The sequence below is a fragment of the Falco rusticolus genome, chromosome 1 (assembly GCF_015220075.1).
Source record: "Falco rusticolus isolate bFalRus1 chromosome 1, bFalRus1.pri, whole genome shotgun sequence".
Classification (NCBI taxonomy): Eukaryota; Metazoa; Chordata; class Aves; order Falconiformes; family Falconidae; genus Falco; species Falco rusticolus.
The window spans coordinates 65,175,458-65,203,295 of record NC_051187.1 but is presented as its reverse complement, the minus strand read 5'-3'; the positions used below and the strand labels follow the sequence as shown (position 1 = coordinate 65,203,295).

The window sequence follows — 27,838 nt, the reverse complement described above, 5'->3', positions numbered from 1 at the left end:
ATGCAGACACATCTGATCTTGCTCAATTTTGTCGCTGTCTTGATTCCACAAAGCTAACTGGTTTCAGATTCCACACTGAAAAATAGAGTGCTCTGTCTTGACCAGAGCTGGTATACCTAATTCTATATGTTAAGTAAGATTCAACCACAGACCACAGAATTAGCCCATTTAAACATAGTTGTTTAAATAAAAAGGGTTAGCACAGTTTTTGTAATGTTTTATAACTCTAAAATTTTAAAAGCATCTGTGTAAACTCTTTTGTAGTATAGAATTCCCTGTGGCTTTCATGAAGCCCTAGTTTTGGTTTAGTTTTTCGAAGTTATTTCAGTTTAGAATTGAAGACAGTTTCTGTTTCTTCTAGGCAAAAAAAGGTCTCCAGGTGGATGTTTGTTCATCTGCTGAAGACGTCGATGAGGACAAAGTATGTTTATGCTTTTCAACTGTGTTTATTCCTCAGATGATTTCACAGATCCCTTAGTCTTACTGTTTTCTGTCATATAAATCCAGTATCAGTAAACAGCCCATTTCCTAGCGTTCGTAAGTTTATTAAATATTATGGGGTTTATCTCCTTTCTGTTATTTTCAGTGATTTAGTTTATCAAAGTAACAGAGTAAATTATAGTTTCCACTTTTTAGTTTGAGTTGATGATCTGGGAAACGACTACCAAAAAAATCTGCCTTCATCGATGTCTTTTTTTATTATATGCATTCAGTAAGCATGACTTGGGTATTAGTTCCTTGGTTGCTTTTGTATTTATTCCTGTTTCTACTGCAGAGCCATTAGCAGTGTAAAGACTATTTGATGCATTTCTTCTAAAACATCTTGTTACCTTTCAAGAAGTGCATTTAGATCAACAAGGACAGTATTAAAGATGCTTTCCTGTTTATTGTTGGTGACCTTTATGTAGAATGAGCTTTGCTTTAGTATTGACAATTTGAAAGTCTAAAAAGAGCAAAGTTTGTTAAATGCTACACAACTGCGATAGAAGAATTTGTGATATTCCCTGAGCAGCTTTAGGATAGGATCTTGTTTTTCTATGTAATATTCATTTTGTGTATCTTAAAGGAAAAAGACCTGTTCTGAAGGTGTTTATTGTGGAATTTGGTCTGGGGCAGTTGACTGTATTCTCAGCTCAGAGCATTGAGAACGTAGTCATTCATTGAGGAATTAAATAACAAGGATGGACAGCTTAACTGGTTTTAGCAATTAACACTTTCTTTTTTTAATCATATGGAGTAAGTTGCTTTACTTTTCACCTTAAGGAAAATGCAGATGTTCTGAGCTGGGACACTGGTCCTCGGAGTCAAAGTCTGTGTGTGCTCTGAGTATTAAACGTTAGTGTCCAAAAGTTCTCCTTTCTTTCTTGAAGTTTGTTTTGAAAACAACTAAAATTGTGTTTGGGGAGAGAGTTGTATATGAAGTTTTGTATTTCCTGCTGGAATGTTCAGCTTTTTCCAGCCAAAGAGAAAGATACAGGTAATGTACTAAGTAGAATGTCAAGTGCTTTCCTAAATGGGCATAGGCATATGTGTAAGCATGTATGGGCATAGAGTCAGTGCTTTCTTCTGGGGCTTAGAGCTTCTGTCACACTGCTTTGGAAGTAGAAGTGGAAAGCTGTGTGTTACTTGTTATGGTTGTTGTAGTGCAGGACAGTCCTTTCAAGATTTGGAACTAAACTCAGGGCTTTACTTGGGGTTCATAAAGGCTGAGCAGAATTTTCACACTCAAGGTATTTAGCAAATCAGCAGAGTAACTGCTGAATAGCTATTGCTAGAGAAATGACAAGCTGCAGTTAGGAATATTGCTAATTTTCGCTAGAGATCATTTAGGAGAAGCAGGGAAGTCCCTAGACGGTAATAACGCAGGTGTGTTGATAATGACAAGTCTAATTTAAATATTTTTTTTTTTAACTAGCATGCTGATCATTGTAAAGCGTTTCAGATAATGAAACACTCTGTTACAATGTCCTTATAGCTATGTCTGAACAGTGTGTGATGTCTTATAGTAGGTTCTGATGCTGTTTCAGGAGTAGCTTTGCACTACTCATTTCAAGGCCTTAAGGACTACTTAAACATTAATTTTTAGTCTGAAGATTTTTTTCATTTTTGAGAAACAAAGGTCACTTCTTGATGTAGAAACCATAGCTTAATCTTTAGATAAACAAACATGAAATTGCACAGTATTCCTTGTTTTCCTAGGACAAGGGTGAGACTGAAACTGTTAAACAAGTACCAGACTCAGAAATGTATGATGGTAATGGAGTTCCTGAAAGTATTAGATCTGATGCATCTGATCAAGAGGAAGATGAGGAAAGTGAAAGCGGTCCAGTGGCAATAAGTAAGTGGGCTTTTTATGTACCACATTATTCAATGCTTTCACTGTAATTTTGACTAATTTTACAACAGGATTTGTATGAAGTACTGCTGTGTAACACCCTCTCTCGCAGATGTTTCTAGTCAGGTCTTTACCAGTGAAAGCTTTCCAGTACTGTTTCTACTAGTATTGTGTCAAGAGTTAAACATTGCAATTAGAGGAGCTTTTTCTCTTTATAATCAATAGATTTGTAAAAACACGTTAGAATCAGATTAAGTTACACATCCCATCTCAGCTAAACTTAAAGTTTCTTAACCTTTAACCTGAACAATATGAAAGCTGCTGAAATTTTACAGTTTTTTATTTAAATGATGATTTTTAAAATATTTTCTGCTTAAGCTTGCATATTTTTTAATATTTTTTTTTGTCCTGTTTGTCATCTTACAGCAATTACTCATGGCTTGGGTTTCCGTTTATTTACATTATTTACCCCAGCTTGTTTAATAACTTGGGTATTTCACCCCAACACAGTGGTGTGTGTTTGTAATATAGCTTATGTGGACGATAGGGATCTTCAAAAGTTAAGTCATTACTGTATCTTAATTTCAAAGAATATTTTGAAGTAAGAGTTATAACTGATCATCGCAGTAAATTTGCAAAAGGGATTTGGATTTTGCAGCTTGACTTGAGCTTTGTCAGTCTCTGTCAGTATGTAAATCCAATATGAAAGTGGTTTTACGCTGATTTGCCTTCAGGTTTATCAAAAGCAGAAACCCAGGCTCTGACTAACTATGGCAGTGGAGAAGATGAGAATGAAGATGAAGAAATAGAATTTGATGAAGGACCTGTTGATGTGCAGACATCACTGCAAGCCAGCAGTGAAACAACAACTGAAAATGAACAGGTATCACCAAAGTTGTAAATGCCGAACGAACCTAAGCAAGTGCATAGCTTTTCAGTACATATTTGTATGTACCTCAGTTTTTCTTGTAGCACTGTTATTCATACTCATGAAAGTAGAAGAATGATACAAAAAATTACATGAAGGCAGTAGCTGGTACATACAAAAATGTAGCATTCCCCTCCTGAATTTATTATTGGTGTATTTGATGGAAAAATGGACAGATGGACACAGACAAAACTAATGTTTAAATCTGCTGTCAGAGGAAAAATGTTAAGTTGCAATAAAAAAGATGAACTTTCAAAGCAGCATCATATTTTCAACCGTTAACTGGTTCTTCCTCTGTTTGCTGACATCAGGTTCTAACCAGGCTTTTTGCAGAAGGCATTGACTTGTGTATTCCAGCATGTCTTTGATTTTTTTTCTCTTTATCCTATCAATTTTCTTCCTAGAACAATGATGAAGTGTTATTGTCTGCTATTGTCATTTCACTGTTAGTTTCCTTAAAAACATTTGGATGTGTGTGATCTGGTTCTGGAGACTTGTCAGTTCTTTACATCTTGGCAAATAAGATTAACTTCTGAAACTTTTGAAACTTGGCTTTACTCAACAGCTATTAACATTAGGCAAGGGTGTAACTGGAATGTTTTACTCTAAAGGCTAAAACAATAGATCTTTTCAGTGGAATCGAAGAGTTTACCTGGGAACAGCAATAATGAAATGTTCAGATCAAACATACCTATCAGTGTTAATAGTTTCTTAAAGTCTTGTTGACTAGCTGATGAATGGAGAGTAGAACTTGCTGTCTTTATGTCCAACTAGTGAAAAGACAAAAACATGGAGCAAGTATACTAGTTGGCAAGGAGGAATAAATTAGCCGATAAGATACGAAGCTGATTAGTGGAATTTGCACTAACTTGTTTTCACCTTCCCCAATAGACTTCAAACCAAGAATTAAGTAAGACAAAAAACACTGAGATTTTGACATCAGAACAAGAGTCTGTTAAAGGTGAGTGCCATATGCAGTAACTGCGAGATTAACACTTCTATGTAGATTTACTGTGAGAATTATCTTGGACAGTGCCTGTGGTACATGTAATTAAGAGGAAGATGGTCAAATTTGCAAGAGTTTAGTGGGCTGGTTTTTTCCATGGAATCACATCAGTTGACTAGATACATCTGTGTTGATATAGACATGGCAAACCATTTAAAGAGGAAACTTGGAGTAATCTTACTTAAGTAGATGTGGTTTTGATGTTTGACAACAGCATGAATTCCAGCCAATTGTTGCAACCTTTGGCACACAACTGTAGCAGAGCTAATTTGTCTGTTACAGTATTTTGATGTTTAGATTTGTCTAGTACTTGCTTTTTCTGTTACTACTACTTCCTAGCAATTCAAATCACTTTAAAATATAAAGATTTATTTTTGTGACTAATACTGTGTTGTAACTGATTAAGAACTGAGAAATCATTTTCTGTCAAAAGACAGAAACACTACTGGATGGTATGAATGTTACTTCTAACTGTTGTTACCACCACCTTTTTGTGTGTTTTTCTGTTGCTATTAGTTGTTTTGGTCTCTTCATAGACTAAAAGTAGTATTTGACTAGATCCTGTGTTGCCACAAGAATATGGCAAAATGTTAAGGAATTTATTGTTCTGTATTTAAATCTCATCATACCTATAACGAATATTTTACAGTAGGTCATAGTTTTGGAAGTGGCTTTTGATTAAAAAAAAAAAAGCAAAACTGTATCAAGTCAGAAATTTCTACGTCACATACTGTCTGGTGAAATAAATACTTAAGCATATGAGAGTACAAATAACATGTTTTATTTCAATCAGCTTGGTGTTGATCTGAGAGACTATAATTCACTTTCATTGCTCATATTTGTAGCTTTGGATCATAATTTGTAAAAAAAAGAAGAATAATCTGGGATTTTTGTGTACTCAATCTTTTACTATCTCTGCCTAGTTAAAATGTAGTTTTGTAGTTTCAGGTGAACCAGATGTGGCTACAATTTTGCCTTATTACCTCAATGTCATGGAGAATACACCACCTTTAACAGTCAATGTGCCAGAATCCTTTATAACCGCCGGTATGAAGACGGAAGAATCAAGCTCATCTTTACCAGTAAATGAAACTCAAACACTAGATTCAACATGTGTGGGAAACAAATCTGCCGCAAGTTCTGAGAGCTCCATGGCTGGCAGCCCCGATACAGAGTCACCTGTGTTAATGAATGAATATGTGCGTATATTTCAGTTAAGATACACCCAAGACAAATAGAAGCTTTTTTCTATTTCAGGTTTTTTTTCTGGTTTCCAGTCTTGTTCAGTTTTCATCTGCAGTTTTGATATGGGCATTGGTTTTTGCTGTTCTTTATGATAATATAGTAAAAAATTGTTTTATTTTCACTCGAAAACTAAAGTAGCAGTGTTTCCTTAAATGTCACTGTTTGTATTAACAGGAAGCAGGTTCTGGAAATGTAAGTCAAAAATCTGATGAAGATGACTTTGTGAAGGTGGAATATTTGCCCCTTAAACTTGCAGTATATTCAGAGGTATTTTGCTATTGTTTGTGGGGTGGTTGTTTAGAAGTGCACACCCTAAATGTCTTAATTCTTATTGCTGTCTAGATGATTATTCAGAATTTTGAGTTTTGCTTTTTCTGTTACAAAGGCAGATTTAATGAAGAAAATGGCAACGGAGGCCCAAACCAATAGTTTGTCTGATGAATTACTAGATGGAGGTGGAGCTCAAGATCAAGAATTAGTAGGAGATGCCCAAACTTTGAAAGAACCTGGTAAAGATTGTTTTCTAAATCCTGTGCACCTATTGGGAAAACACTCTGGAATGGCCTAGAATTTAAATACCTTGTTATCGATTGAAGTGAACAGTTATGGTGCTGAAAGAATAGCCCTTTTTGTTGTTACGCATTTGGAAATATGTATTGACATGAAGGGGTTTTGCCTTCCATGTCCCTTCTATATACTTCTTTTAGATTTTGTGGCTGATAGTCATAAAAAGTTAACATATGTCAGAGGTATGTTAAACATAATGGTTTTGAAACTTATTAAAATGGAGTAGTTTTTTTTGTTTCTTGTTACACAAGCTTAGGTTTGATAATGTAAATTCTAATTGCTATTCTCTGATTTAATAATGCCCAGTATAATTTGCTGACAGACTGCTCGGTGTTTCTGTAACAGAAAAGTTCAAGAAACTTTTCAGAGTAGTAAAATACCTCTTCAGGAAAAGAAAAATTTTTTACATATGAAGCATACTGTGAGGAAGAAAAAACTCTGTGTGTATGACAGCAATAACTATGCTAGCAGAAGTCTGTGGTGTCAGTTTGGTGAATACGGATGCACATGCCTGCTGTGGCAACAGTCTGGCTAAGAATGTAGCACCACATGAAACTGGTAGCTAGCAACTAAGCTATTCGTAATCTGGGGGGGGGGGCGGGGGCGCGGGGGGGGGGGGGAGCTGTAGGTGTTCAAGTAAGCCATGGCTCAGAATGCTGTGGAAAAAAGGTGGGGATGAAATATTTCATGAAGGTGCCTTAATGGATACTTACAGGGAGTTGAAATGTGGCCAAGAGCCGTGTTTGCCTTGTAGCTGTTAGACAGTAATGAGTATACTCTTACTTTACAGAAACTTTTGGAGCTCAAAGTGCATGAGAATAACCTGAAGATATCTACAGTTCCAAACTCCATGTATACAAACATTTATGGAAGATCAGCACTAATTTCCCAGAATTCTGGAAGTGTATAAAAATGTAAAATTTCTGACACGCTGCCTCTTAGGATAGGTATGCTAACTTCTGCCTGTGGCAGCCTGAACAGCTGGAACTGAGTCATCTTCTATTCAGTTTTGCTGCACTGTTCTTTTTCTGTCTTAATCTTTTTTTATCTCTTATTGTGACTTGTTTAGTAATTTTAAAATTGTTCAGAATGGTAGCTTTAAATAAAGTTTGGACTTGTCTGTTAACTTGTTGAAAAATTTTAATCTGGCTTACAAAATGGTATGCTGGGTGTGTTGCTGGAAGTTAAGTTTTAAGTGTTGGCTTGCTTGTAGCAGTTGTACTGCTCTTCAGAGAAACACTGCTAGTTTTCCTGGGACAAGAAACTCTTGTCCCACTAAGTTTCTCCCTCTTCTACAAATATGAGGCATAGACACAGCACATATGTACATGTTGCCTTTATAGCCCAGGCTATAGCTGGTCTGTATAAAAAAAAAAAAAATAAAAATCCTGTTAATGGCCTGTGGAATTAATTTTTGTCAGCACATTTATCAGAGGTGAAGTTAATACTCTGGGTTTGTAGTTAACTGCAGAAACCATCTGTATTTTTTCTGCATTTTGTTTTGTACTTTCAGTATGTGAAGGGATAAACCTCTCTGAAAATGTTAGTATTCTTTCATGGGTAACATTTTCAATTGCAGCAATTGAAAAAAGTTAAAGTTGGCACTTAATGAAGTCTCATGGCAAAGGCAGAATTAAGATTGTAGAACATTCTTGGGGTAGTTCAAGTTTTACAGATCAGAGTTGCTAACAATAACAGTAAGGCATAAGGCTGAGCTGGAAACTGCTTTTTCAGCCTAGCTGTATTGGAGATCCTGTTTACCTTAAACACACACAAGGCTTCTCTCAAAATAGTTAAACAATGGTTGTCTTTAACCTCAAAAGGAACATAAATCCTGAATTAGTATAATAATAATATGGCTATGTGCTGTGGGAGACAATCTAGTGACAGCAAAGCCTAAATACACCTGAAGTTTGAATAAAGAGAGAGCGTGGTTCGTTTGTGACTTTTTTTCTAGTTCATTTGTTCTGAATGTCTCCAGGTTTTATGAGTGAATTTTGAAGTGGCAGATTGTCTTCAGAGACAAAAAGCATGTGATTGCCAAAGTATATCAAAAGGTTTGAAGATAGCTTCATTACTGTGCAGGCTTTAAACTCACAGTGATACTGCCTGCAGAAAAAAACTTTACGATTTTGAGGGTAGAGGAGACACATTGTGACAAAGGCAAACCTGTGAAAGTGAAACAAAACTAAGGGTTTTAATCACTAACTGGGCACAAGAATCATTCAGTAGGCCTAAACGAGGAAATTTTCATGAAGTAGAACAAGATTTGTGCATATTTTGAGACAAATCTAGTTTATATGGTTAATCCTTAAACTCTAAGCTCGAGAAATAGCACAGGCACATGCCATTACTGAATTCTGGCCCTGGAATGGTGTACATTAACAATGTACTGAAATGGTGGTTCTTTGGTTGAACTTTTTCTATACCCTTTCATCATGGAATCTTAAAATGGTTGATGTTGGCAGGACCTCTGGAGGTCATCTTGCTGCCCCACCCCCTGGCTCAAGCAGAGTCACTCAGAGCTGGTTGTCCAGGGCTGTCTATGCCCAGGTGGCTTTTGAGTAGCTCCAGGGTGGGAGATTCTACAACCCAACTCTGCACAACCTGTGCCAGTGCTCATTCACCCTTACAGTAAAAAAGTGTTTCCTAACAGTCAGAGGGAACCTCCTGTGTTTCAGTTTGCACCCTTCTAGTCTGCTGTCATTATCCATTGCTCAAGTAGTAGAATTGCTGAAGAAGTTAAACTGGCTTCTGTTCTGATGTCAGTCCTTCTACTCATACGTAGTTCAGTTCAAGTAGAATGTGCTTTTCCAGTGGCAGTAGAGAAGATCGTGCTTAAAAAGATTATAGAGTGCACAAATGAGATATGACAAGCAGTCTTCTGCTTGATACATTGCTTCCTTACCAATCTGAACCAAAATGAATGTTATATTTTACTGTCCAGTGTTCATCACTTCAGAGACAGCTCTGCATGAGCAATGAGTTCAAAGAATTCAGATAACTATTTTAAAGATGAAAGTTAAGAGCCAGAGCTGGTTCTCTTCTATAGCTAACACCATTTAGTAACAGCTCTTCCCTTAGAGAAAGGTTGCTGTGTAACATCTGTTACTGTTGTATAGCAAGTGACCCAACAAAACAATCAGAATGCTCTGGTACGGAGTGAAACCAAATTGTGTTGGGCTTTGACTCATTTTTCACTACCGGAAGTATCTGCTGCTTCTGGGAGGAAGGTATAATAATTGATTTCTTACACTAGATTGCAACATTGCTTTTGAAACTTTATTTTAATCAGATCCTGCTGTATCCTGAAATTTTCCGTAGTCCAAAACAGATTACAGTATTCACAAAGTCTAAGCATTAAGACAAAAAACCCGTATTGTTTCCTACTACAGGATTACTATGTTGCTTAACAGCAAGGAGTTCAAACAGGAGTGGTAAACCTTGAAGAACATAAGTTAAACTATCAGGCTCTCTTATTTCAAAAGAAGCCTTCACTGACTCTATACAAGTCTGCGTATTCATATAGTAGTATTTATTCAAAGACAAATTGGAACATTTCTTGCCCTATTTTTATATAAGCTTCTCTCTCTTCTTTTGTCATGAGACACACAAGCTCTGGATTTTCACAAACTTCACCATAGGAATGAGGCTGACCAGCTACCATTAAAATAGGACTTTGTGTTTCCTGTTCCTCCTCTTGTTTAAAATTGCTGCCTGCTACTTCCATTCCTGCTCTTCTTGAGCGCTTGGTATCTTCTTCAGACTCACTAGTATCACTGCCCGATTCAGACACTTTGCTTTTGACAACAGGAGCCTGGTCTGTGCTAGATGATGACTTGGATTCATGGATCAGAAGAGTCTTGATGATTTCATTATCGCTGACAGTTTCTCTAACGCTTTCTCCAGTTTCTTCAGAAGCATTTACTCCTAATACACAATACTAAGTGTTAGAGGTAGCAATAGTTTACAGTTGCCACAGGCATCTTCTGTTTTTTCTACCCTGGATCATTTTTATCCACACTTTAGAATTTTCTTGAAAGTGCAGACATTTCCAAGAGCCTTACACTTTTAAGGAGTACCATTAATGTTACTGCATAGTTAAGAGCTAGAAATTTCAGGACCTGGTACCTGAGCTCTGGCTTTACTACTACCACCACCTAAATCAGTCTAAAGGGTAGTTTTTAGAAACTGAGATCTGATATCCAGTAGTGCAGAACCGAAGCGTTATGCTAGATTCTAAACCAAACTCACTACATTTTCAATGGGAAAGCTTTATTTAAATGCAGCAAGGCTACTGAATTTTAAGTATTTGCTAATGCTTAAAACTTACCAACACTATTGTTGGTGGCTGTTGTTGCTCCTTCCACGGTGCTCTGTGACATCCAGATAGGTTGCTCTTTAGTTGCTTTTTCTCTTGTTTTCTTCTTGGGCTCAGAGTTCTGCACATCAATAACTAAGTTTTGGGTGTACATATTGCCAAAAGAGGAACTTCTGTTGGCCCATTTTTCAGGTTGGTTGCAGGATTCCAGCACACTTGAACGCACCTTATCATCAAAACTGAATGAAGTGTCACCCATTTTGGGCAGGTTATATCCAGGCAAGAATCCCCCAGTTCCCATTTCAAAAAAAAAAAAAAAAAAAAAAAAAGAAAGAAAGAAAGAAAGAGAGAGAGAGACCAAAAAAGGCATGTTTTGTTAGCAGACCGGCTTTAAGTGTTCTATATTAAAACAATTCACATTTCCTGTTACCTCCTGTCAGAGGCAAGTGGTTCTGAACCATTTATTTTTGCATGGGTTCTTCAGTAGGGCATCTCTGGATGAAGCACACTAGTAGAGAAACTACTTTCTCACAGAACGGGTTATGAACATCAGATGAAGGGGAAGTCTGGAAAATTAACTATTTAAGATAAAAAAAGGTAGCAAAAGCAAAACTATAAAAACTAATTTAAAATGCCTTAGGTATTATGAACAAAGCAGAATGGACTTGAAAGTATGCTGCAAGTTCAGTATTTCAAAGATTTTACAGCTGGAAAGTTGTTAGGGGGTTTGTATTGAAATCAGAAATTCTAGGGGTATGTTTATACCTTTCTGATAATTCTGGTATTTCTGTTGGCTGAGGCTCCAGCAAGTCATATGGCAGAACAATATCTTCAGTCTCACGCAGTAGCACAAAGATAGGTTCAAGCTGCTCATTGAATTTTGCTAGCAAGGTTTGAGCCTCACGCTTAGGAAGTGCTGAGGCATCTTCCTCTACTTCAGTATTGCAGTAAGTGCAGCGGAAGGTCTCTGCAACATTATCCAAATTAGAAATTCTTATGTTCGTAGGACACAAAAGATTGTAGGACCTTGTTAAGAAATCCACAGTCTGGACAATTGCCAAAATATTCTGACTTTATCCATTCATTCACATTAACTAGGGGAACTCAAGAACTCAAGTTATAAAGGTAAGCCTTTTTTTTTTTTTTTTTTCTTTTCATTCTTTTTTTTTCTCCCTTCCCTCCCACCTTTTTTCTTTTTTATTTGACAAGGACTGATATTCACACACTTGTTATGCAAGAGAGAAATGGCAATAGTGAAGCATAAAGAGCATCTGGTTTTAGTTGTTCAAAGCGTATGCTAAAAACCTATGTTCATTTTTTAAGCAAAAGAAATCTATTTAAAGCATATACTATTAAAATGTATCACCAGCCCCAATGGTTGCATTTCAGTAACTTGACAAAGTCCATCCCTTTGTTCTAAATGGAGGATTTTGCTAACTGACAGTATACTCATTTCACCTTTGACATTTCCAGTTAGTCATATGAAGTTCATTCTTCCCGGCTCTGGCATCTTTTGCCAATACCATGACCCAGGGGTTAACACAGTAGCGGCACTTGGAGTAATGTATTGCAGTAGGATGCCATTTGACCGCATTTTTGAAAGAGTACTCTCTAATTAGTCATTTTGGTTTTAGAGAAGAGAAACCAGCAAGCTCTGATGCCACTTCTGCTGCAGATGTGTTGCGTTGCCCTGGGAGGAGCCTGAAGTTCCCCGTTTGCAGCACCGGAGCGATAGAACACCTCTCCCCTGCTGCAGAGCTGCAACATGCTTATTACAGTAGGTGGCCGCAAACAGTTTTATCCATCTTGTCCAATGCTTCCATCAGAAGAACTGAACAGACAAATGATTAACACATTCAAATGGAGTAGAGCAAGTACTGTATTCTCATTTCCATCTGAGGACATGGGACTCACAAGATTTAGATGAGTAATCTCATACCAGGCTAAGCATCCTGCTCGTGGCAAAGCTGAGGCCTGCAATCTGCCTCCCAGCTCCAGCTCGTATATTCAAAAGTATTCTTCCTCTTGCTTGGCCTGTTTTGCAGAGGTATTTTTCTCTTACCCTTACCTCCCAGTTTCTCCTGTCCCAGGCCCTTGTCCACCAGCAAACAAGTATATCCTAACAGCTTTTATTGCAAAGTTTGCACAGGAGCCAATTTTGTGCTACCAGAGTTATTAAGATAAGAGCAAATCAGCAATATAAGCAACATACCTGTAAATACATCAAAGAGCTGATTAACCTCAAGGTCTGTGTAAGTGCTGGAGCAAGATGGACATTTAAAAGAGGACCTGGTAGTCGAATCCCGCTCATCTGCTTCTATTTTCCGGCGTATGTGATCCAGTTTGTATTTTACAACATCCACCAGCACCTTGTAATTGATGTAATAGTAATTGTGCCTTGTGCTCTTCCCATTAGGCCCTGTTTCAACTCTCATACGCACCTTCACAAACTTTTCTGCCTTGAGCGTGTTCAGGATACTACGCAGTTGTTTATGTTCATACTTGAGCAACTGTAACAAGTCATCCTCTTTCACACAGGGGTAGCGGATCAGTACATCTAGGGCCAGGGAGTACTCCACACCGTAGAAACCACGCACTACATATTTGGCCAGGCGCTTTAGGGCTGCCGGGACCTCTGTGATGACGTTTTGCTCTTCCATCAGGAGCTGAAGCACCACCAGACGTGCTGTACAACAAACAGAAGGGAGGTGAGCTGCAGCAAACCTTTCTTAGTGCTCACAGGCAGGTACAAAGCAGGTCATTTGCTGTCCTGCAGTTCTGCAAGAGTCTTCACTGAACAGATGAATGTAAAATCCTTAACCTGCACCTGGGGATAGGGAAGGTATCAATAGATATCAAAGATTACCTAATCTTGAAGTACAATGATTACACCTGAAATATTCATGTCCTCTTGTGTAAAACCCCATAGAAGATATCTAGGAGAACGGGTTACAGAAAGTTCATAATAATCCTCTTTACAGAAGACAGCACAGTTAACTTGCATGTCTAGGTCTGCCTGAAGGACCCGTTTTCATTCACAGCCAGCCAGATAAGATCTGAACTGAACACTATATGCCTTTAAAAGTAAGGCTCACAACACAAGCTGGGCAAGAAATCTTCGGTTTAGTTCGTAACAATAGGCAAACTAGCCGAGACGGTAACTCCCTTTGTGGCAAAGCCACAGGAGGTGTTCGAGCACCTTTTAGCTTGCTCTTTGTGATTTTTCTGCTGGCTGCCATAGTCAAAACAAATGCCTAGCAAAGTTGGCGCGCAGGACGCTCCATCTTGCCTGGCACTGCCCTCACTCAGCACAGGCTGTTTGGGGCTGTGCCTGCTTGTCCCACCACACTAAATCACCAGGGAACATTTGTAGCAGATTTTCCTCTTTAGCCCTCTTCTCCTCTGCAGGGGCGTAGGGCTTCTGGCAATAACCCATTCCTAATCCCATTTAATAGAATGCAACTAATTCTAATCAGTTCAGCTGTCCCTGTTTCTTATTCATAAGGAGTGGAGGGAGAAGGAAAAATAAATTGAGGCGTGTTTCAATAAAGCCACATCTCAATTCCCTTCTTTGAGGCACGTTAAAATCCTACAGAAACATTTGATACTGCAGCCTCTAGACAGATGGCTTTGCAGAGAACCATGCAACACGCAGCCAAACAACACCGGTGTAGCTACCGGGTCAGAAGGTGGGTGGGTAGAGGGATGGCATGTTATGCCATGGTACATCGCCAGCACTAGCACTGGCATCCACTGCTGAGGGGCATCTTGCTCAAGCCCAGGTAGTCGCATATTGCTACACAGAGCTTCCAGGTGACCTTCGTCAGAAATCCCAGTTAAACAAAACTTATTTGCAGGAGCCTAGTCGTTTAAATTTGCATCTCACAGGGGAAGCACTATGTTTTGGGTAACCTAAACCAAATGTAAAGCTGCTGGTCTGAAGGCAATAGTACCACACTGACCTAAATTTCCCACGAGGAAGTGGGGGGGAACACTGGAACGGGCTGCCCACGGAGGGGGTCAAGTCTCTGTACTGCAACTGGGCAAGAGCCCGAGCAGCCTGACCTTGCTTTGAGATTGGTTGTGCCACCAACAAGGCTTGGGCCAGACAGCCTCCAGAGGTCTCGTCTAACCTAAATTCTTCTGTTCTCTTCCAAGAGAGTTAAATTTAACCACAGCAAGGACAGAAGCTGTGGGAACGTCAGTCAGTTCCTTGATAGCACTCCTCAGACTGTAAGACCACCATTCCTATGCTTTTTCACAAAACCCTTCAGAAAGAAGCAATTTTAAAAAATTACTGTTGTAGTTTTACTCTTTCACTTCTTTGTCCTCATCCTCAAAAAAGGCTTAACTACAGCGCACCTGACTGTCCCATGTTAGTAGGGCAGCGTAGCTCATTGCATGACTAGAGGAAGAATATTCCCTTCCACAAGCAGGAAGCCACAGGACCTTGAGCTTGTGTTCAACCAAGTCTCCCAGAAACTAAATCCTGTTGTTGCTGCCAGCCAAGCCCTAGCAAGGGTATGACACAGTCTGTGTACGTGTGCATGGATGTGTCTGCAGTGGGACAGGGACATACTCGAGCCAGGAGTCAGGAACTCCACCTGCTGAAAAAAGAATAGAAGTTGAATAAAATCTTTTTGACTGCAATCACATCTCCGCCTCTTTCTTTGATGGATGAGCTACCTCAAGTTGCCAGTGCATTTTCTGCCAGATAAAACCGTATGCAGACCTATAGGATAACACATTTGTGAGCATCATGGCTGTCCTTGAGCCACTCAGCGATGTTCATGTCCCAGAGGCACTCAGTAGGCAATTTTCCTTTCCCCATCCACAGCAAGGGCTCTTTGCCTTTAGAGCTGAGTAGCTTTCCTTTGAAGTCAGGGTAAGGGTATGCGGAGGAGACTACTTGTATATTGAGAATCGCCAGGAAGCTTCAGACAGCAGAGAAGCTACTGCTGTGCAGGACAGCTTAGATTACTGCTCTTGACCCAGGGCTGGGTTCCAGTGTTCTAACCCCAGGGGCACTTGAGCATAAAACACAAGATGTCTGGAGCACTGACAGGTATCAGACTTGTTCCACAGAAAAATATGCTAACGTAAGCTGCAGACTTCTCTTTCGTCCTCCTTCTGGCCTCACAACTTTAGAAGTTGTGTCTGCGTGGTGGCTTATACTCAGCAGGAAGGAAGGATGGACAGTGCCCTCAGCCAGCCCCAGCAATCAGGGGAATGGCTTTGAGTCTTCTCAGGCTCTGGAGAGCACTGAGCCTTGTCCTTCTATACTGTGGGCATATAGCCCAGAGACAGAGGCACTGTAGCCTCTGGCACAGGCCCAACGGCAAGCAGCCATCATGTATTTGTGTGACCTGGTCCAGCCCCACTGAGGGGCATCAAGTGCAGCCCCAGGATCTGTATCGGATATGGTACCGCTCACACGCATTAGCCCGGGCTAGCATCTCAGAAAGGGCCATGGTGCCCTCTGCTTTATATGAGGGCCAGTTGCATCGTGGCACTATTGAAAAAAGAACAAAACCACTTCTGTATCTAGCCCTCGGCTAATGGGGACGGAATCGTGACACTTAAAGGACTTGTATTAATTAGGAGCAGGTCTCACGACTGCTTTTTCTTACCCTAAGTCAAATACAGAATGAAATAATTTCAAAGGGACCATGATAAGTACCTAACAACATTAAGGAAGAAGTAGGACCTGAACTGTAAGCTTGAGGTTTGCTGATCTATCAGTTCTGTGGATGACTCCTTACCCCAACTTGCATCGCGTACTTGCGCCTTTAAAGCAAGCAGTACTCTGAAGTGCTAGCAAGTCTGGACTGCACTGAAGTGCTTCTGAGCACCTTGATGTTAAAAGCTCTTCAGGTCCAGAGTCTTACAACCATGCAAACTATTCAGGGAAAGAAAAAAAGCCACCACCCACACACAACAGAACTCCTCCGTACATAAACACACAGTATAAAATACCATGAATATATCCTGGGAGACAACTGAAAAGCTTTTTCTCAAGAACAAATCCATAGAACCCGCTGTCTGCTGTCTCTTTGCAGTGGAAGTTTAGATGTGTAAGCCTTTGTTCAATGTAAAAGGAAATGGCTTTCTTTTTAAGAAATGGCTGAATTTGCCCTGAATGAAGAACATTCATGGAAAACACAAACCCCTTGAGAAGTGTTCCTTTAAGCTACAAAAGAAACAAACCTGTATGCATTTTACAGTAAAAACTACATAAAATCAAAGTGGGGGAAAGCTTTCTCCAAGTGCTTTGGTATATTTGAGGTTGTATTTCTCCAGTCCATCTAATGCTGGATCTGAAGTCTTGCAATTCAGGAAAACTGCTGATGTTTAAAAGTTGTGTAGTTTTCAGTTCGCAAGCAGCAGTTTTTTAAGAGCAGCTGGAGACCACCCTTAACAAGGAAAGGAGGAGGAAGAGGAGCAGCTCCTGCAGAGGGAGGATGGCTTTAAACAGGAATCTGCTTTTCAGCTGAGCTACAGCCTATATTAAGACAAGTATTTTGCTGTTCATGCAGATTTTTTTCTTTTTTTTCAGCCGACAGCATATACAGACAAGATATCTTACAAGTCACAGTCTAGCTTCTACCTTTAGCTTCTTTTAAAGTACTTACATTTAGAAGAGTAGGAGCTACCTTCTTATTATATTGATTATTTTTAAGATTATTCAGTAACTTCAATGCCAGAGAGGCCCTTCTGCTTATAGTTAATATGGAACAATTATAATCTTCATCAAGGAGAGACGAATGCAATGTGCTGCTTTCCCCAAAAGCAGGAATTACCTTTAAGATCCTTTTTGTGCTTTGGGAAACCTGTACAGTTGCTTGCTGTGCTAGCAGGCAACTATCAAAAAAAAGCAGCATTTCAAGTTAACAGGCATCACATAGAGCAAGTTCTGCAAGATTTCCCTGAAACCAATTGCTTAATTAACATTTCACTTGAGCTGCCTGAGAAAGCAAACTACCCACCTCACACTTTAAGAGGCACTAAACCAGAAAGATTTATTAAAGTAGTCTTTTGTCATTCTTCATATAACTTCACCATTTGAAGTAAGTTAAAAAAACCTGATCGTTACCTCTGTTGTATAGGCAGAAAACTTCAGGCTGGTACTGTAGAACTGCTCCTTTCTTAAGAGCTCAAAGTAACTGCAAAACAGGCTTAAGTATTTCCCAGCCTTTTCCTAGACCTATCTGTGATATGCCCTAATTATCAGCCAGCTGGAGCAAAAAAGTCCCCCCATCGCATTTCATTAGCAACTGAATGAATTCAGACTTGCATACATTGCATCACAATAAAGTTTTAAATCATATTGCTCAATGAAATCCACCTACGACAGGCAAGGACTGAAAATGTAAGTGACAGCGATCTGATTAGTGTTTTCATTAGCATGACTTTAGAAGACTGAAAGTAACATAATAATTTATTCCTCTTTAGTTGCTGCAACCCAAATATTTAGTATAGGTAATTTACGTTATTTATGTTTAGAAGCTTTCATAACCAAACAAATCTGGAAACTTTATATCAACCTTGCAAAGAAATATTCATCTTGCAAAGAAAGAAGCTGGAATTTATATGTTTACTAGTTTTTGCATTTTTGCTTACTAATCTTTTTAGGTAGTTTATGTCTTTGAAAGGAAAAAAAACCCCATTTTTCAGCTATTTCTCTAGAAGATAAAGTTATAGATACTATTTTTTCATTTTATGAATTAGATATCTGTGTTTAAAAACAATGTTGAAAGAAGGCTGCCAGACACTGTACATCCAGGATTAAAATGGTGAATTCTATTAGGATTGCAATCATCATATTCTATCTCAAATCTTCGTGTCTTTCAGATTATTTTTTAATATATGCACAGGGGAGGCTGGTGTTTTGTGGTGATGTGACTTAGGTCTTCTAGATACGTGTTGCAGCTTGTACTGTGCTTTTGTACTGCTGTTTGCTGCCGGAACTCTGGGTCTCCAGCTTACCTGGCACATGGGTCTATGGAAACCCCAAAAGTGTGGGTGTTTGTCTGCATAGGATGGGTTGTGGGACTGGCATCTGTAAACATCACTACAGAACACAGTGCCTCTGAGAAACAGTCAATACTAGAAAAGAAACCTCGTATTTTAGTAGCTGTAGGAAGAATTTAGATTTGAAAATACTTCAGAGGTTGGAAACTGCAGGTTAGAAACTGCAGGAACAGGTGACTATAAAAAAAATCCCCAAGTTTAGCTCTGCTCTTGCTTGTGATTTATAGTAGCAGGATCAGTCTCATGCTTTATGCTGGGGAAAAACCTTGCTACTACTCTTTTTTAATTTGTTCCATTAAATAAGAAACTATTAGGCAGATACCCACAGATGAAAAATCTAATCGGCATAAACCTTCAACCACAAATTTTAAATGTCCACACAGGTAAAATTAAGCAGATAGACCTCTTTCCATAAAGTTGTTCTTGAGTATGCTCCTTTGCTGTTGTGTTACACTAGAAATGCAAAGGAGCAAGACTACTTGCTGGTACTTGTTGTGTTTAGTCTGTGGGAAATGTTTACACTGAGTAATACCCAGCTCCTTGCCAGCTGTTTTGAACAGGGCAAGTGTCGTGTAACCTCAGTGCTGGTACTGATGTGACAGTCCTCAGCCCGCACGCGCAGGCGTGGAACCAGACCACAAGAAAACACAAAACAACTTTCTGCATTAAGGAGAGTGATGGTCTGGCTGCTAACAGTGCTTTCAGAAATGGGTGACGGCCATCACCTGTGCAAGCTGCACCTGCTTGTCACGGACACTTAGCCTCCACCTAGCAGGGGTAAAGCTCCACGCAGCAGAGGTGCTGCTCAGCCGGGGGGCTGCCTGTTGGGCGGCTGGGAGGGAATTTGGTACAGGCTCACGTTGTGCTGCCTTTGCTGTGCACGCTCAGCGCAGGAGTGAAAATCACAGGCCAAAAAATACAAAAAGAAAGCGTGGCTTGAGCAGGTATTTTCTGACTGCTGGGAGCCCTGGCACCGAGGGCCGTGGGAAGCAGGGTTTGTGCCGGTGTGTTGTTGCGATGTTGCGTAACAGAGACATCACTGACAACGGGAGCTCGAGGTGGGGATAGGCAAGGTTGCCTGGCTGCGTGTCAAACCCCCTTGGGTGGCGGGGATGTTTGTCTGGAATGGTGTGGGCATGCATGGCACTCGCAGGCTACTGGATGAAAAGGAGGCAGATAATCAGCTGAGAAGTCTCAGGTGGGAGAAGTGAGTACAGAGTCTGATCACAGGTTGAAGGAGAAAATGAGTGGGTTGCTGCTTTGGGGGATAAAGGTATAATCAAGGTTCTCACAGCAAATGCAGTACATTTTACCTGTTGGCAGAGCGGAGGTTGGTGTAGACGGCCCGGTGGGAGGCTGTGACCTGCACCTGGAGTAAATGGGAGCTGTTCCAAGTTCCTTTATCATCCTCTCTGGGCTGAACAGCTGCTGTTCTGCCTTTCCTGGACACGCACATGGAAGCTACGTTCTGCAGTATCTTACATTCTCCACGTCAACCGATACCCAGACCTGAGTTTAAAAAATCAAATGCCTAGCTTGTGCATTCAAGCACTGCAAAATAAGAAAACACTAGGATTACAGGAAGTGCCTGTATGTCACCTGCTGCCCTGTACACACAGGGCTCTTAATCACAGTCACATCTCTCTTTTTTTTTCCCCCACGCTGGCCCTTTCGCAGTGTCTCTGCCTCAGCCAGTGTGGGGGGGTTAACGCTCAGCTCCCACGTGTAGCCCTGAGCCCTGCTTATTTTGTGAACCATCCAAACCTTGCACTGAGACGATTCATTTTCTTATCGGTTTTCCTGTGGTGTTCTCCTTGTATTACTTAATTCCACGATCCTTGAAGGCATGCTGGTATCGGACTAAATTAACTTGGTCGGAGGGCTGTAGACCTCTTTTTGGATTAGTTTATGTTGTAATCTTCCTGGTATCTAGAAAGATAGAGGATATCGTGCTTGTGTTACATATGGAGCTCTGGGGTACAGAATTTGAAACCAAGATTGCTGGATAATTTCGAGTGCCTGAACTGAGATTAAAAAAATTAAGATACATTTTACAGTACTTTATATTCCTGCAGCATAGCTCCCTCTGTCTTGACTGCCATTGTGATCAGTACTTCCAAAATGCAACCAGTGGTATCCCAGACTGGGTACTGGCCAAACAACACAGCCTACTGGGTTGCCTGTGCAGCACCTGCCAGGAAAAGGGGTGAGAATTCAGTTGTCCCAGTGGGTGCCTAGATCTGCCTGGTCTGTAACAGCAACCATTCCCTTGCGAGGCGTTAGCTTATTTACCGTCTTGAGAGCTGGAACAGAGCAGCCGCCTTTCTCCTCTGTTATGCCGTCCCCATTCGTCACAAGAACGCAGCCTGTCGCTGTGCAGTGAGTGAAACAAGGGATCTCGATAAAAGGAATCTGGGGATCACACAAAGAGACCGTATCACATCCAAAAAGGAAGGGACGTGAATGGCTGCCATGCTTGTTTGCTTCCGGATGCTTCACAACCTTAGTATGCTTTTAATGTAACTTACCTTGCTTTGAAGAACGGTTGCTTGGGATAACATGTATTTTTAATGTCAATACTCTTTTCTTAGAGGATCAGTTTAGATTTAATGTCTCTCAGCGTAATTTGAAACAATGTGGTAACAGCAGTTACTAACCAGCAGGCTGCTGCAGCGGGGAGGCACGGTTTGGCTGGTTTCAGAGGACAGCAAAGGAACGCTCAACGCAGGGAGCAGGGAGGTCAGAGAGGAGCACGCTGCACTTGCTAGATCTTCACAGCCTGCCACTCTCGGCTGTCTTCCCATTCTGTTGTACTTCTCTTTCCTTTGACATATCCTAACACTCTGGCTCCCGCTCTTCCTTTTTTCTTTTTCCCCTCCTCCCTTTCCCATTTTCCTGTTCCTCCCCCTCCCCTGTTTTCCCCTCTCCATCCAGTCGCTTCTGCTTTTTCCCACCTGGGTCGTGCAGAAGGCCACCTTCTGCAGCTGGATATGGGTATCTTAAAAAGAACCGTTTCCAGCTCTCAGGGGATGGTGCATGTACACCTCTTGTAGGAATGCAGGTGTAGCATTTTGGGAACTAAGTTGATGCAAATTATATGTAACTACTCAAAGGTTTGAATACTGGTGTAATTCAGATGGTGGGTGTAGCCTGAGAAAAGGCCATGTCTAATCCAAACGCCTCCAGGTACCTGAATTAAAGTTCTGCTTTAAGAACAAGACAGCACTTCAGCACTTTGCTACAACTCAGTGCTTGTCACCTTTTTTCTTTTTTTACTACAGAGAAAATAAATTTTTTTGTGTTTCTCTTTCTTAATGAAACATTTTCATTGAAATATAAAGAGGGAAAAGTCTAAGGAGGATTTTTTTCTCTACATTGGGTATCTGTCTAACAGAGAAAGCTTAGCAAGTCTAAAAGAAAGTCAAGACTAACCGTGGAAAACCTTAAGCAAGCCTTATGACTGGAGTTACCTTAAATACAGAATACTCAGCAGAGACAACCTCACTACTGGGGTTCTGCTATTGCTTAACCCTTGAGCTAGGAGAAAAAACTTTGCAAAACAAATTAGACTGAGATTGTCCCATATATAATTAATGTAATTCGGAGCTGATTCACTGTAGATCAGAAAATGTGCTGAGCACAGTGCTTCTGAGTATGTAAACAGACTAACTCCTTTATAATTATTGTCCTCTTTTCTAAGTAACAGAGTGTGGGAGCAGATTTAGCTACACAAGACCTTTAAAATCTTTGATACTGCAAGTTATCATGCTCTGAAAAACTGGGTGGCAGTCTTGGAAGAACTGCGTGGTCTGCCTGCTTCAAGTATTTGTCCAATTGGTATGCTGTGTTTCCAGACATTTTAACAAAGGCAGTTTCTTATAAAATGCATAAATATTTGGAGTTTTCTTCCCAAGGCAAATTGTGGTTTCTGCCACCGCTTTGATCGAGCATTACTCTTTCTGGCTCATCTTGTTCTTCTGGTGCAAAGGATGAAAGGTTTTGCTGCTTGGAGGGGTTGGGTGTGACTTTCTCACCAACACTTCTGGAACTCCAAGAGGAAAAGAAAGTCCATCTGACAATCTGTGACATATGCAAGTCATTTGCCTGCTCTTGCCACTACGGTGAAGTCCAAGCTTTTGAGCTTTCTGTTTGCATTTCTTTCTTTCTCCTTCCACCCGCAGCCCAAAGAGCTGGCCGTGTGACGGTGGGGACAGGTGTTTGTGCCAGGAGGGAGGCCTATTTTGCTGTTGGTTGTGGTGCCTGCCTAAAGCTCTCAGCTGCTGCCTGTCAGTCCACTCTCGGTCATGCCTGCTTGCTCCAGCTTCAGTCTTCTATTTACTCTTGCTGCTTTCCTGGCAGATATTTTACAGACCACCTGTGGGTGCTGCTCTGGAGTTTTGCTTCTAAGCGAGGCCTTCACTTGCGACTCTAATGCAAACTCACTTGCATGTGTGTCCCAGAACTACTGCTTGATTTTGACAGAATCAAATTCCTTTCCTGGATTGTCCTGTCCTCACTAGCTGCCAACATTTTGCTTTTTGACACAGGAGATGCCATTCTTTCTTCCTCTGAAGAGGAAGCTTCAGTCATGGCTTTCTTAAAGTGCAGAGGTGTAAAATTTTTTTGCAAACTGACTTCTTTTTGCCTTTAAATGCCAACACCCAAACAAATGCTTTGTCTTTCCTCTAACATCTTATTTGATCCCGTTCAGAATAAACTGGATTAACTCTTTGTATTTACATTAAAAGTAAAAATCTGCTGGAAGCTAAAATACAGAGGCTACTCTTCACAGAACTAGACTATGCAGTAATAATAGAAAACTATGTTTGTCTTGTTTCGTTTGTGGTTTTTTTTTTTGCAACCGTTTGATGATTTTTCACCCAGAACTAGGAAAGCTGTGTAACTCTCTTATTTAAACATAAAAAAGAAAACACTTATGGTTTCTTACTTGATCTAGGAAAAAAACAAATGTAAAAATAAAATAATCTGATGACCCTCTGTGTTTGTGAGGTACTTCAGCTATGTGTACAGCAAATGAAGAAACGCACCTATTTTTATTCTTTGCGTCTCTATAAAAACCAAGCAAACAAAAACCAAAGGAAAAAAGGCTAAATTAAATCCCAAAGTTGCAAGCAGTTGTATACATTTCTTCAGTGAAATGGTTTTAGCTTCCATTACAGTGCCCAGGACAGCAGAAGCCAGGAGGAAGTTTGATGTTAAAAATCAATGTCTCTCTCTGTACCATGAGCAAATTAAACATTTGGTCTGGCTTGAGAAAACCTTCAGAACAAGTGCTTTCAGAGTTGACAGATGTAGCTTAAATCAAGAAGCAATTAATCACATTCATCAGTTCTTCCATATTAAGGCAGACACAGTAAGACATAGTTGTTGAGGGTTTTGTTTTTAAACATCTTTGCTTATTTTAGTCAATAGCGGGCATATATGTTCAGGCTCTGGAGAGACATCCATTGGATTTAGCTGTGCTTTTGCAATTGTAAAGCAATTTCCAGTGTGGGAATGTGGATTGTCTTGCACAAGGGACATACCAAAAGCTCATTAGTTAATGACTGTAAATAGTCTACGCTGCTCCACATATGTTAAAGTGGGACAGGACTCATAAGTAAACTTATTTTTAAATGACAAAGTAATTTGATTATGGCTGTTATGCAACTAATTCCAAAGAAATCTAAACAACCCGCTACCAGATTAAGGTGCAGGCTCAGAAGTATATGATGTGCTTTTCATGGTACAGACTGTAACATCTGACTCAATTTAACCATTTTACATGAATCAAATGTCCCAGAAGCTGCATTTCACACACTACCTGCATTTTCCCCAAATCTAAATCATGCTGTTATGTTGATTTTAGTTTACGTAGCTTTGATATTTATGACTGAGACTTAAAATACACTCCGGTAGTACAATCATGTTAACATACTTCTGCTTGCGTACTTCAGTTAAAAAAAATTTAAGATGTGTAACTACGCTAGCCCTTTTTTGTAATGTCAGTTTAAGTAGTGGGATGCCGATTCCTGTGTGCTCTCACCCTGTCAGTGTTTTACACCCCTTTAAATTGTTTCTAGCTGTGCTACTACAGGCATTGTTCTAGGGCCTAGAACACCAGTGCTTCATTTTCTTCAACCAGAAGCCATGTCTCTTTATTAGCTGTTAAAGTTATTTGGCAAATAGCGTTCTTTTTGTCCCTGCTTCCCCCACTGCAATCCTCTAATAACAGTTTGCTGTAATCTGGTAACCTAGTTACTGAAACAAGGGATGATTAAAGGTTATCTTTTAATCACAGAATACCAGGTTAGAAGGGAACTCAAGGACCATCTGGTCCAACCTTTCTTTGCAAAAGCACAGTCTAGACAAGATGGCCCAGCACCTTGTCCAACCACATCTTAAGAAGTGTCCAATGTTGGGGAATCCACCACTTCCTAGGGAGATTATTCCAATGGCTTATTGTTCTCGTTGTGAAGAAATCTCCTTTTCTGTAACTTGTACCCATTATCCATCATCTTTTCCATGTGACTCCTTGTAAAAAGGAAGTCTCCAGCTTCTCTGTAGCCACCCTTTAAATACTGGAACGTGGTAGTAAGGTCTCCCCTTAAGCTTTCTTTTCTCAAGGCTGAGCAAACCCAGTTCTCTCAGCCTTTCCTCATCTGGCACGCTTTCCAGTCCTTTGACCATCTCTGTGGCCCTTCTCTGGACCCTCTCCAGTCTGTCCACATCTTTCTTGTATAGTGGGGACCAAAACTGAACACAGCATTCCAGGCGTGACCTGACCAGCACTGAGCAGAGTGGGGTAATGACTTCACCCCTGCTGGTGATGACTTTGTTGATACAACCCAGCATCCTGTTGGCTTTCTTTGCCGCAGCAGCGCACTGTTCACTCATGTTGAGCTTGTTGTCCACCAGGACCCCCCCAGATCCCTTTCCACAGAGCTCCCTGCCTATGCCACACTACTGGATTATGTTTTCCCAGGTGCAAGACCTTACAACTTGTCCTTGTTGAACTTCAAAAGGTTCCTGTTAGCTCACGCTTCCAGCCTATCCAGGTGTTCCTGCAGGGTGGCTCTCCCTTCTGAAGTGTCCACTGGTCCCCACTCAGCTCGGTATCAATGGCAAACTTCATCAGGGTACACTTGATCCCATCATCCAGATCACTGAGGAAAATATGAAAGTGTTGAGCCCATCATTGATCCCCGGGGGGACCCCACAGGTGACAGATTGCCAGTTTGAAAAGGAGCTATTTACCACCACCCTCTGGGTGCAGCCTCTCAGTCAGTTCCCCACCCACCACACAGACCACCTGTCTAGACTGTAACACATCAGTTTCTCTACAAGGACGCTGTGAGAAACTATCGGAAGCCCTGGAGAAATTTTAGTGTTTCTTTTAGAAAAGGAAGCAATACTAAATAAAACTTAGTCGGTTACACCTGGATGAAAGTTGACTTTGCAAAAATGAGCAATAACTTGTTTACTCTGCTGTAGACTTAAGTGTTAAATTTTCAATTATTAAAATAAATATCTTAAGTAGCCTTTACTGTTTCGCACAGAAAACTGCAGTATCCTCTGTTCTGAACTTCTGCACTACACTAGTACTGTTCTGTGTTCTGGCTATCAAGAATCCCATTGTGACTAGATGTCACAAACTTGCCAGTTTTACTTCGAATGCCTTAGGCAATACTGTCTCTGCAGACACCAAAGAGACGGCAACTACTTCCCTTATGCCAGTGGCAACTTTAAATTCACGGCTTAATTATAATTCTGGCCAACGGCACAGTCTGACTTGGCTGCCCTACCCTGCTTTCCAAAAAACAACCAACTGAACAAAATCTCCCCCAGACAACCCAACCACTATTAGTAGTTGGCTATTTCAGATTACGATAATCGCTTTCACTGTCAGTTTGAGAAAGAAATCAGTTCTTTGGACACTGTTAAAATCAGTCTATTTGGAAGTGAATGCCCTTTCCTCTATGTGATATGTAACGTGCATGAGGTATGAAATCAGTGCACGTGTACTGTGGTCAGAGAAAGTAGTTCTTAAAAATATTTATTGTATTAGTATTTATTTTTTTTGAGACAAAAGAAAAATTTAACAAAAAAAAATTGTTAACAGGCCAAGAAAGAGCTTGAGCAAAAGGTCTATAAATCAGTGAAAAGACATTTTTTGGCTCAAATCTTGTTTTAGGTATTTTCCCAAGACCTTGTTTCTATGACTAGATATGACACTTTGTAGTTTATTTTATAATAGGGAGTCTTAAACATATCCTCATATTGGACCAGAACATTAGCAATTCATCTTAAGTGCTTAGGAAAGAATAACAGAACTGTACCGTCCCAGATGGCCACCTTATACCCAATTCTTCTACAGGCTTGGTAGGTGCCATTTTAACTCCTGTGAACTTCAGAAGTATTTTGATCTAAAAAAACCCAACCAAACAACGAAAAATAACAAACCCACAAACCAAACCAAGAATACTGTCAAGACTGAAGAGATCTAGAACTAACTGCTGAACTCATTTGGCAGAAATGGCTGAAATCAAGACATTCATCAGTATACATTTCTCATCAGCAGAACTGCTGATCAGAAAGCAAGAAAGTCCACTGTGAGAGAGGGTCCTCCACTGTTAGAAGCTCACTGACATTTCTATATAGCCATTAAGATTTCTGAAGAAAGGAGTTAGACTGAGGAAATCTTTTTCCAGAAGTAGTTTTTTCTTGGAGGACCTCCAATTCAGACAAGCAGCTCCCAACACAGGAAAGGTACAGGACTACCAAGGACTACAGGGATCTGGGCATTCCCGCAGGTAAGTCTCTGTATGACCATGATACACCTCCATCAGCGTTGTGCACACAGTCAGCTAACAGCAGATGGGAGAAGATAAAAAAAGAAAAAAGAGAAAGCCTCATTACAGCAATTAGTGAAAAACTGTCTCTGATACTAGCTGAACAGTTCAACCGAAATGAGCACTTATTTAGTCAACAACATGCAAGTATGAATAGCTTGTGTCCTCAGCTAAGAATGCTGTTTCCACTTAATACGGTAACTAAACTTTGTAATTCAAAAACTCTTCTCACCCCTTTAGTCTTTTTTTTTTTTCCTAAACACCAAAACCTGAAGTTCAGACTAAAGCATCTTCTGTTGCAAGAACATGCCTGCACTATGGCTAAACCATGAGGTATATTAGTTTGTTCCATGCTACTTACAAAGGCATGTATCTCAGGTTAATTCAGGTTGGAAGGCTCCTTAAGATGTCTGTATTGCAAATGCCGCCTCAAGCTGGAGCCAGCTATGAGGAAAGGGCTCAGGCTACTCAGAGTTTTAAAGCTGTAGGGCCTTTGGAAAACAGCTATTCCATCAGTTACATTTGCTTTTACAAAGTAATGTGGAATCCTTTT

At 40.3% G+C, this 27,838-nt stretch overlaps 3 protein-coding genes and 1 long non-coding RNA gene across 23 annotated transcripts in view; 2 read left to right on the top strand and 2 right to left on the bottom strand.

The window, feature by feature from the left end:
* Positions 1–8,026, top strand: part of PCM1 (pericentriolar material 1) — a 43,671-nt gene extending 35,645 nt beyond the window's left edge. For 14 of the 20 annotated variants that reach the window (XM_037381841.1, XM_037381954.1, XM_037381865.1 and 11 more), the window contains 8 exons: positions 362–421; positions 2,200–2,338; positions 3,070–3,218; positions 4,155–4,224; positions 5,212–5,468; positions 5,689–5,781; positions 5,900–6,023; positions 6,872–8,026. In XM_037381841.1, coding sequence (XP_037237738.1) covers positions 362–421; positions 2,200–2,338; positions 3,070–3,218; positions 4,155–4,224; positions 5,212–5,468; positions 5,689–5,781; positions 5,900–6,023; positions 6,872–6,897 — 918 coding nt within the window. In that variant the 3' untranslated portion in view covers positions 6,898–8,026. The remainder of the gene's footprint in view (positions 1–361; positions 422–2,199; positions 2,339–3,069; positions 3,219–4,154; positions 4,225–5,211; positions 5,469–5,688; positions 5,782–5,899; positions 6,024–6,871) is intronic. The other 6 variants (XM_037381923.1, XM_037381883.1, XM_037382010.1 and 3 more) reach the window with 4 other exon arrangements.
* Positions 8,027–9,341: 1,315 nt separating this feature from the next.
* Positions 9,342–14,568, bottom strand: LOC119145500 (general transcription factor IIE subunit 1-like). The gene is made up of 4 exons (XM_037382033.1): positions 12,615–14,568; positions 11,168–11,369; positions 10,415–10,641; positions 9,342–10,011 (listed from the first exon to the last, which is right to left on the bottom strand). The coding sequence occupies exons 1-4, from the start codon at positions 13,060–13,062 to the stop codon at positions 9,617–9,619; spliced, it is 1,272 nt and encodes a 423-aa protein (XP_037237930.1). The 5' UTR covers positions 13,063–14,568; the 3' UTR covers positions 9,342–9,616.
* On the top strand, positions 13,029–27,234 carry LOC119145507. The gene is made up of 2 exons (XR_005103432.1): positions 13,029–13,110; positions 14,561–27,234. It is a non-coding gene; the product is annotated as an uncharacterized LOC119145507 (long non-coding RNA).
* ASAH1 (N-acylsphingosine amidohydrolase 1) overlaps positions 26,489–27,838 on the bottom strand; it is a 16,181-nt gene continuing 14,831 nt past the window's right edge. Inside the window, exon 14 of the mRNA XM_037382025.1 lies at positions 26,489–27,300. Within this exon, the coding sequence (XP_037237922.1) occupies positions 27,211–27,300 (90 nt within the window). The 3' untranslated portion in view covers positions 26,489–27,210. The remainder of the gene's footprint in view (positions 27,301–27,838) is intronic.